At 52.0% G+C, this 10,617-nt stretch overlaps 1 protein-coding gene across 1 annotated transcript; it reads left to right on the top strand.

The window, feature by feature from the left end:
- The first annotated feature begins 1,433 nt into the window (after positions 1-1,433).
- Positions 1,434-10,125, top strand: LOC309975323 (transcription factor CP2-like protein 1). The gene is made up of 15 exons (XM_082860351.1): positions 1,434-1,531; positions 2,030-2,181; positions 2,318-2,391; positions 3,138-3,243; positions 3,352-3,458; positions 5,791-5,943; positions 6,182-6,292; positions 6,768-6,862; positions 7,079-7,133; positions 7,417-7,510; positions 7,904-7,994; positions 8,451-8,533; positions 8,985-9,130; positions 9,267-9,318; positions 9,959-10,125. The coding sequence occupies exons 1-15, from the start codon at positions 1,449-1,451 to the stop codon at positions 9,994-9,996; spliced, it is 1,440 nt and encodes a 479-aa protein (XP_082716477.1). The 5' UTR covers positions 1,434-1,448; the 3' UTR covers positions 9,997-10,125.
- The last annotated feature ends 492 nt before the right edge of the window (positions 10,126-10,617 follow it).

Genomic DNA, 10,617 nt, shown 5'->3' with positions numbered 1-10,617 from the left:
CATCCCTCATAGCAAACATAACAAGCCCCGCCCCCCCACCTACCCATCCCCTCTGCCCCACTGCCACCCTTACACCCTGCTCCCCCGAGGCCAGGGCCAAGCCCTCCCTCTGGACCCCTCCTACTCCCCTTCCCCTGGCCTTCCTGGGATCTTGCTCTGTCCAACCTTGCAGGGTCCCACGGGGGGCCTCCTGACCTTGGATCCAACTTTGGGCAATGGGTGAGTCTTGAAGTCTTGGGGGTCTTACTGCAGATCTTGGGGACTCAGGTTTCTTTGGCCCCCATTGTCAGGAATGTTCCCATCCCCTTTTCCTCCTTTTGTCCGGCTTCATGAGAGAAGACCAAGGGCCAAGGTACCTGGAGGTACCCTGCCCATTGTGTGTGGGGGCATACTCTTTGGTTTTCCCTCTCCCTGCAAGGAAGGCCCCCCAGAATCACAAAGCCTAGATAGTTAGGGTCACATGAGGTCAGGCCGCATCTTTAGAGCCCCATCTGTGCTCTCTGCAAGGCCCTTATCTATTTACACCCAACACAGTAGTGCGGGGTGGGGGCAGGGGGGCCCCTGAGCTGACTGTGTACAGTGACAACAGGGGCTGAGCCTGGGGAAGGGGGTCGTCCCCCAGGCAAACTGTATTTGTCCATAAACACAGTGCACCCCAAGCCCCAGGGCAGAGGAGGGGCAGAGAAACCAGCCCAGCTGGAGCTCCTCTCCTTCTACCTCCCCGGGAGGGGGGGCTCTCCCGGGCCCACCCCCTCCTCCTCACAGGCACGCTCTCTCTCCCAGCACCACCCCCCGACTTGTTTCCACAGCAAGCTGGACTATGTTCTGTAAACTCCAGTCCCCTAGCCAGGTAGCCCCCAGCGACAGGACAGGTGTCAGGCCATCACTGCACCTGTGTGTATGGGGGCGGGGTAGAGACAAGGAAGGAGGCCAGGGGGAGCAAAGGCCCTTTGTCGGTCCATGTGATGTTGTTTGTCACTCTTCCCGTCCCCTGGAGCGGTCAGGCTCCACCCTCCCCCCATGGGGTCCTGTGAGGGGTCTGGGCCCGTAGGTCTCCAGGACTCTCTACGTGGCTTATGGATCTGGGGCCAATCTTTTAGCCTGAGGGTGCCCCTCGTTGTTCTGGGCCTCTGGGGGAATGGTGGGGCAGTGGATGTCCGTCCCGGTGACTTGTTTTGCTGCACCACCACTTCCCCTTTGAGTTAATGATTGGTGGGGAGCCCTAGGGATGCCATTTCTTGATTCCCCTCAGCTTGGGCTGCCTAATAGGTCCTGAGTTTCCTAGAGCCCCAGTTGCTCAGCCAATAAGAGGCTGAGGCCTTGCCCCACCCTTTTGGGGCTATGCGCTTGTATATAAAGCCCGAGGCCCCGGGTGGATGGCCCAGTGGGTCCAGCCCAACCCGGTGCTGAGCCTTCTGTGACACAGCTGGTCCTGCTCTTTTTCCAAGATGCTGTTTTGGCACAGCCAGCCGGAGCACCTGTGGCCCGGCCCCGGGGAACTGTACCCTGGGCCACCAAGCAGCTTGCTCAGGTAAGGGCCACATCCCCTTCCCACAGTCCCTGAGGAAGGCCCTGCTCTGAGTTGAGATGGACACGTCAGGGCCCTCTGTTTCAAGCGAAAGGTTATGGGCCTCCTGATCTTGAGTTTCTCTGGGGGTGGGGAAGTGGTCAAATGTACCTGGAGTTCAGTGGGTCCCGGGACGTCTCAAAACATCCTGACCACCCACCCATTCAGGACACTTGCGGTGGGCATTCACTGGGTATCAGGCAAGCCCTGAGGGTGCAAACGAGTAATTGATAGCAGATGTTTGCAAAGGCTTGGTAGTATCTGGGATCTGTACCTTAAGGGAGGTCTGCTGGAGGCCAGAGGAGCTGAACAGGGGCCCCTTAGGCCCTGGCTGCTGCAGGGGTGCCTGCTACAGCACACTGTGGGCTCCCTGAAGGGAGAACCTGGCAGAAAGAGTCAAAGCCTCTTAGAGGATGGGGTGGACAGGGCAGAAAGCCAGCAGTGCCCTCCTCTCCCTGGCAGGGAGGCCTTGCCCTTGCCCTACCTGAAGCAGGAAGAGCCGCCCAACATCCCCCGTGCGGAACCGCCCTGCCCCGCCTTCCAGTACGTGCTCTGCGCAGCTACTTCGCCAGCTGTGAAGCAGCAGGAGGAGACCCTCACCTACCTGAACCAGGGTGAGCTGGGCCTGGGGAAGGAGAGGGGCTAGCGAGGCAGCAAGCTCTGGAGGCTGGGCCCAGGGCAGGCTGGGGGTGGCAAGCAGCATCTCTGCCCCTCAGAGTGGGGCTCACACATCCCCTTAATCTCTCCCAGGCCAGTCCTATGAGGTGAGGATGCTCTGCAACCCCAAACTGGGCGATGCCACCCAGGGGCCCCGGCTGCTGAAGGTAGGTGCATCCCTTCCAGAATTGGCAAAAGCTGGCTATGACTATCCCTCTGGGCAGGAAGCCAATGTCATCACTATGATGTCATTGTCAAGTAGAACCCTCTCAAGTCCACCTTTCAATCTGACCTTCACAATAGCTCAGTGGTGGGCAGGAGTTGTTGAGGAAACAGGCACAGTGAGGTTAAGTATTTTCTCAAGGACACAGAGCCAGTAAGTAGCAGAACCAGGACTTAGAAATACATTTACATAGCATTATTCACACACATGATTCCTTCTTTCTCAAAAAAAAAAAAAAAAAGTATTTAGCTCCCATTCTTTGCCAGAAACTGTTCGATGAGCTAGAGATTCAGGGGTAAAGAGACAGATGCAGTTTCCTTCCTCAGGGGGCTTGCATTCTGCTGAGTGAGACAAACATGTAATTACACAAATTATTAATATATGCAATTACAAATTGATTTACAAATCGCAAACTGATAAGTGCAGCGAAGAAAAGAAATGGGTAGAGTGACTACGAGTGGGAAGGGATTAACTCCTCCATTTTACAGATGAGGAAACTGAGGCTCTAGGTTACTTCCTCAGTTTCACAGCTTGTGAGTGGCAGGTGGCATCTGGACACGGATCTAGTGATTCTAAGTCCTTCTGCCCCTGGAGGGTGGGAAGCAAGGTGGGGGAGAGGCTGGAAAGGTTGGCCTGCCCCAGGTGTGGGAACTGGTTCCCAAATGCCCAGGCGCCCTCCTGTGCCCGCAGAGTGTGGTGCGTGTGGTTTTCCACGACCGGCGCCTGCAGTACACGGAGCAGCAGCAGCTGGATGGGTGGAGGTGGAGCCGGCCTGGGGACCGCATCCTGGACATAGGTGAATGGGGAGGGACCAGGGACCCTTTAGGGCTGCTTTCTGTCTTAGAGGCCCTTGTGGATGGGGAGGGCTGAGCCCGACTCCCTGCCTGCAACCCTGTGCCTGCAGATGTGCCACTGTCCGTGGGGGTGATAGAACCCCAAGTGCTACCCTCACAACTCAACACAGTGGAGTTTTATTGGGACCCGGCCAAGAGGACCTCCCTCTTTCTGCAGGTGAGTCTGAAGCTGAGACAGGGAGGAGGCTGGAGCTCAGATGTGGGTGGCAGCAGCCTAAGTGGGAAAGGAAGGTGATTTTGGGTGGGGGGGGGGCGTGATAAGAATGAACCACGTCTAGAAACACCTTGAGGAAAAAAACATGGATAAATGTTGATCGAATCTCACCAAAGGCAAGGACTTGTTAAACATTAAGGCAATGGAAGAAATTACAAAACATAGCACAGAATTTAGCTTCATAAAAAGTAACGGTCTGCAATACACAGGCAAAATTAAAAGGAGACATCAAATGGGAAAAATAGTTGCCACATATGACATATAATGTGTTATATAAAATGCTAATAATGCTAATAAAAATTATATATATGTGTGTGTGTGTGTATATATATATATATATATATAACTGGCAAAGACTTTTTAAAAACTGTTATTGGTAAGGTTTGGAGAAACAGACACCCTCATATCCTGAGAATGCAAATTGGTGCACCCATTCTGTAGGTATGTGGCACGTGGGCAAATTTTATTAAATTTAATGTTCATACTCATTTACCCAGTAGTTCCGCTATCGCAGTGTTCAATAAGTACACAGAGATATATTTACCAGCTATTCATGCCAGTGTCGCTTTATATATTAAAAGATTTTAAATAATCAGATGTCCATCAGAAGAGGATTGACTTTGATATAAGTGTTTAGTACAGGTTTATAATGGACATTGTGTAGCCATTAAAATGATGTCTCTGAGAAATATTTCATGACAAGAGAAACTGCTTTCCCATAAGTGAAGGCAGAATATAGACTTGTATTTAAAGTTTGATTTCTATTTTGTAAAAATAAAAGTGTGTGTGTATACAAAAGTTGTGGGTTTTTTTTCCTTGCCCAGAGAAAAGATAGGAAGAAACAATACTTGAATGTTAACAGTATTATCTCTGAGAGGTGGGGTGATGGGAAATGCTTGTATTCTTCTTTATACTTTTTCAGTGTTCTCCATATTTTCTATGCTGGAAGATTTCCTTTTAGAATCGAAAAATATTGTCAAAACTCACCTGTAAGTCCCTTTTTTGAGTGTCCACTATAGTCTAAGCATCTGGACTTGGAGTCAGGTGGATGTGACACAATTTCAGTTCCACCACTTCCTGGCATGGACCTTGCCCAGGTCACATGATCTCTGTGAGCCTCAGCTTCCCTACCTTTACCTGTTCTTCACAAGATTTTGGGAGGGCTACAGTGGGTGTGCAGGTCAGGAAGGCTTCCTGGAGTAGACTGCTAGATTTAGCAAATAAAATACAGGACACTCAGTTAAATTTGAATTTTAGCTAAAGAATTTTTTTTTTTTTACCATCAGTATGTCCCATGCAATACTTGGGAATACTGATGCTAAAAAATTGTTTCTTATCAGAAATTCAGATTTAACTGGGCATCCTGTATTTTAACTGGCAACCCTACTCTGGAATGGGATGTATTGGCTCAGATGTGAGCAGAGAGAGCTTTCCCGGTAGAGAAAAAGCTATGCAGGTGTATTGAGGTGATGATTAGGCTGGATCGGTAGGTCAGCGGGTTCATTGATGGGGGAGAGAGAGCAGCCATGCAGAAAAGCTTAACTTGACTCTTTATTTTTTATTTTTTTATTTTTTTTTGTTGTTGTTTTTCGGTACACAGGCCTCTCACTGCTGTGGCCTCTCCCGTTGCGGAGCACAGGCTCCGGACGCGCAGGCTCAGCGGCCATGGCTCACGGGCCCAGCCGCTCCGCGGCATGTGGGATCTTCCCAGACCGGGGCACGAACCCGTGTTCCCTGCATCGGCAGGCGGACTCTCAACCACTGTGCCACTGGGGAAGCCCTTGACTTGACTCTTTAAGATGCTTGAATGCCAGCCAGGGTCAGGGACTTTGCTTCTCATCTCATAACCCTGGAGAGCTGCTGAGGGATTTTGAACAAGGGAAAGAACCTAATAAAGTTATATTTTAAGAAGAAAGTAGATCTTAAATGATCTCACCACCAAGAAAAGGGTAATTATGTGATGGGGCGTTTCTGTGATGGAGGTGTTAGCAGCTAATGCTATGGTGGGTGGTAATCATTTTCCAATATATAAATGTACCATATCAACACACTGCAAACTTTAAACATACACAATGTTATATGTCAAATATATCTCAGTAAAGCTGGAAAAAATTGTTCCCCTTAAAAAAAAAAGTTATGCTTCAAGAATAGACACTGGTTGGGGGTGGGAAGTTGCTGTGATTAATGGCTGACAGGTGACAGACAGGTAACAGCTTTCAGGTGAGATCCCTTGAATGTGGGTGGGACCTGGAGTCACCCTTCTTTTCCACCTCAGGTTCACTGCATCAGCACTGAGTTCACTCCTAGGAAAAAAGGTGGAGAGAAAGGTGTTCCCTTCCGCCTTCAGATCGACACTTTCAAGCCCTGTGACAAGGAGCTTTCGCCGGAGCACCTGCATTCAGCTGGCTGCCTCATCAAGGTGTTTAAGGTACATGCAGCACGGGGGCCCTGTCCCCTCCCTCTCAGGGCTGTCACCCTGCCTTGCTGGCTGTGTGGATCTGGCTCTGCTTTGCAGCGGACCCTCAGCCTGCGGTTCCCCTCTTTGGGACTGTTTCATTCTCCGTGCACAGAAGGATGGGGCTTGGTCTCTTTCTCAGAGCCCCTCCTGTAATGAGAAGTGGGCAGGTGAAGAAGGCCTCTGAGGTTTTCTTGTCACCCTCCTGTAGCCCAAAGGAGCTGACCGGAAACTGAAAACTGACCGGGAGAAGATTGAGAAACAGCCCGTGCATGAGAGAGACAAGTATCAGACAGCCTGTGAGAGCACAGTCTTCATGGAGGTGTGTGAACTGGGTGCGGGGGCGGGAGGGGAGGTCTGGAGAAAAGATCCCTGTTGTATACGCTGGGAAACTGAGGCCTCAGGGGCTGCGACTGCTCCAGGATCATCACAGCCTCCCAGTGATTCCACCTGTTTCCTGCGAGGACAAACTGCACTGCCTGTTGTTCAAGACTCCAGGAGATGACGCCTTGCCGGCTGCCTCTCCTTGCCCTGCCGTGGCCGCCCCTCACTTCTGCTCCCTCTGCCTGGAGCACCTCCTTTCCTGCTGTAGCTCCTCCAGGAAGCCTTCCCCAAATCCCCCAAACAGAGCTGCAGGCTAGTTTACTCTCTTCTTTGTGTGGAAACTTGATCTACTTGTCAGGGGCTCCTGGGGCAGGGGCCAAGTTTGGCCCAAGGCAGGCCAACAGCCACCACTGCCCACCGCCCCCACACACACCCGAATGTCCAGGCTAACCTCGCTGCTTGTCTACCTGCAGTGTTCACCGTGGCCAGAACCCAGTTCGGGACCCCACCCGCCTCTGAGCCCTCTTGCTCTGACCTCCCCCAACTCCTGCAAGCTCCCCCCGGAGAGGTGAGGCAGGACGAGCACCTTGTGTCAGCCCTTGGGGGTGAGAATGAAGAGAAGAGCCCCTCAGCCTAGGCAGCGGGGGAGGGGCCGCCCTGAGGGTGCAGCTGAGGCAGCTTCTGGGGAACACGTGGGTGACACCGGGACAGGCCTGGGGAAGGATGAGGGGGGCAGGAGACTGGCCGCACTGTTTCCCTGAGCCTGACTCCCTGCTCCCCACAGGCCCTGCTCCTCACCACCATTCGCCTTGGACACCTTGGGGGGCAGCCCAGCTCAGGTGAGTCTTTCCTTTCCACACTCCCACACCCCCTATTGCAAAGCCTTCTCAACAGTGTCATCTCACTCTCCAGAATAGGGTGGCCCTGCCCCCTGGTGGGGAGATGTGGTATGGCCACAGATAGTCAAATGGTTCGCGGATGGCGCTGGGCACTTGCCTCCGGCAGGATGAGCCTCCCGTCTCAGACTTGGGACCTCCAAGGGCAGGGGCCATGTTTCCCCTCCACCTTGTTCTCAGTCCGTGGGTCCACGGTGTTATCTGGACCGCTCTCTTTATACCTCAGGATCTGAACCCTGGAGCCTCCATCCTAGAGACACAGCAGTGGTTGCATCGGCACCGGTTCTCCAACTACTGTCGGTCGCTGGCCAATTTCACTGGTGAGGCTGGGGTCTGGTAGGGATCTGACCTGTAGGGGACTGAGGGCAGACAGTCGGGCAGGAAGCCTGTCTCTGTCCTGGCTTGCTGTGTGACCTTCAACTAACTTCTATGTAGAACTAAGAGTTGGCAAGCACACTATGCTGGCTAGGCTCTCTTCTCGTGTATTATCCCATACAATTTATACACTACCCCTGAGGACAGGGCTCAGAGAGGTTAAATAACTCACCCAAGGACACACAGCTAGCAAGTGGCAGAGGTGGGATTTGAATCCAAGTCTGGTTCCCATGTCTGGGCATACCAGGGCTATTTGTAGACTAATGTTGGATTGTATCCCTTGCCACCCTTGATCCCAGTGCTCTCTTCCCCTAATCTAGCCCTGTCTGACTCTGCAGGCACTGATCTTCTGAAGCTTACCCGCCAGGACCTTATCCAGATCTGTGGAGCTGCCAACGGGATCCGCCTTTTCAATACTCTAAGAGCCAGGTGCTGGGCACTGCCAACCAGGGTCCCCTTCCCACTGGAGTGGCACTTACCAACTCAGCTGACACTCACGTTTCATAGACTGTTCAAGCCAAAGGCTCCTGAAAGACCACTTAGCCCCACTTCTCTCTTTTTACAAAGGAAGAAACTCAGGCCCAAAGGACAGCGACCTGCCTGAGGCCACAGAGCAAGCAAGGCTAGCAGAATTGGGCTTAAAAGTTAGGCTCCTGTGACTTCTTTCTGTGGCCAGCCCATCTGCATCACTCAGTTTCTGGGGACAGAGATGGATTCTTCTCATCTTCTCTCCCCTAGGGTCCAGCATTCACTAAATACCTAAGAAAAGTTTGGTGACCCCCTATCCCTAGAGACCTGGGAGGACGCAGGGTTTCTCCCAGGGATAGGGGCTAAAACTGGGACCTGTTAGTTCAGGTATGAATGTAGGCTATTTTCCTGGCCCAGGCCCATCCGTCACCGGCTGACCTTATATGTCGCTCAGGAGGCCTCTAGGCAAGAGAACGAGGTTCCGAAGAACCCTGACTCAGGTGAGGTTCTGGCCTCTTCAGAAGACAAGAAACTCAGGTGTGGTTGCATGAAACCTCTTCTGGGCTGGGGAAGGGGTGATGCCCCACCATTCCTGGGACCCAGGATGCCCTTGGCATTCTCATCTTCCATGACTAGATTAGTCTTCTTTCAGGATGACTCCCTGGGTTTATTCCTCCATGCTCTATACTCTGACTCCATCTGATTCTGTCATTCTATCATACGGTGTCCCATCTCTTCTTTAAACTGGGGGTTCCTCTCAGCCTAGGCCTCCCCAAAGGTGAGGAACAGGAGGTGAAAGTGAAGAGGATTTGTAAGGTTTTTTCCTTCTTCCCTGACCCGGGCCCTCCCAATGAGCCTGTCGCCTTGTCTTCTCCTTTCTCCTGATATCTGGGGCTCCCTCTGGGCCACAGCCCCCACTGACTCCTGCCCCTGTGCTGCCCACACCCCCAGGCTTTTATCAAGAGATCTCTCTGGATGAACTCAGTGCTGTAGAGCTCATGGGGAAACTGGCTGAACTGCTGGCCCTCCCAGCCAATCAGATCCATCGGCTCTTCCACCAGGGCCCTGGGGGCATCCTCATTCTCCTCAGTGACCAGGTAAATCGGGAGTGGTCCCACAAAGGCCTGGATCATTCTTCCAACACCAGGCCCAGTCTCCCTCTCCCTGCCCTAGCTTATTTCGTTTGGTTCTAAGAACAGAATCGTCTTAGTGAGTGACCCCTCTCCCTTGCAGGTGGTTCAGAATCTTGAGGATGAGTCGTACTTTGTGGCTGTGGTGAAGAAAGGTAGGGCTTTGAGAGGGAGAGGCGTGTGTCTCACAGGCCCTAGAAAGGGTAAGATTGTTTATAATACTGCCTCCTAAATGAGACTAAAAGGTTCCTTGAAGGTGTGTTGCGGGTGCTGTGTCCCAATCAAGGGGTAAACATCTGCTGAACACCAGCTTTGTGTCAAAGGGACAGGGCCACACAGCTAAGAGACAGCCATTTATTGCTCAGGAAGAAGGAGCTGAATAAACGCATTCTCATGAGGGAGGCATGCCCTAGTTTCAGGGAGCTTATCAGAAGGGAAGGAAAGGCCCCTACCCCTCTTCCCGCACCCCCCCTCCCACAGTCATACAAGTCAGAAGGGCAGGTGCTTGCTGGACACCACCTGGAGCAGAGCACTTCTGATCAGCATTTCCGATCAGCTGGCTCGTGGTCCTGGTTATTCAGATGCCTGCCCTCTATCCCTCCTCTGTGCTCCGGTACCCAGGGAGGCTTCCTAAAGAGCTGGCTCCAGGGTGGGGCTGGAAGAACACCTGGGTGTGGCAGAGGCTCTGCAGGCCACTTGGAGGTTTAGAAGCAGCACAGTAGTTAGTGGTGGTTAGGGCCCGTCTCATCCCGGTGGCGCCCTTTCTTTTCTTTTTTTTTTTTTTACTGCTTTCAGTGCAGAATCCAGATGGCTACTACCTGGTTCTGACCTAGGCCCAGGGGTGCCCTGCTGCAAGAGGAGGAGACTGGTGCCAGCCTGGTTCTCTGGGGTCCTGTGCTCACCAGAAGCCTTGTTAACATCCTCAGCTGCTTCACCAGGCTTCAGGTGAAGAGCCAAATCGTCAGGTGTCCTCCTACCCCTGGGGAGGAGCCAAGCAGCCCCCAGGCTCACGTTTCTTTCTGCTCAACAGCAAGTTGTTGGAATCCCTGAGACACAGCCTTCCCTGCTGAGCTGAGCTGGCCAAGCCTGTGAGGCAAAAAAACCCTGGCAATATGGATAAGGAGCTTTTGCCCCAAGCAGTGCTGCTGAACAGAGTGCATTAATTCATGTTTATTTAAAATTTTATTCATCCCCTTTAAAAGTAAAGATACATATATATATATATATATATATATATATATATATTCAATGTGTTGTCCAATTCTCTTGGTGTTATGGTCCTCTCGGGGATATGTCCCCGGCTTAAAGAGACCAGGGCAAGGGACGGAGTCTGGGACAGAAATATAAATAAATCCGACTGGACTCTTTTCCCAATTAGTTTGGGCAAAAACTAACCACTAAAGCCTCCAAAAGATTATTCAACTATTAAATCACTTATTTAAAACTTCAGTTCT

The sequence above is a fragment of the Leucopleurus acutus genome, assembly GCF_964270905.1.
Source record: "Leucopleurus acutus genome assembly, chromosome: 19".
Taxonomy (NCBI): domain Eukaryota; kingdom Metazoa; phylum Chordata; class Mammalia; order Artiodactyla; family Delphinidae; genus Leucopleurus; species Leucopleurus acutus.
The sequence above is the reverse complement of the archived record's forward strand: the minus strand, read 5'-3'. Positions and strand labels throughout refer to the sequence as shown.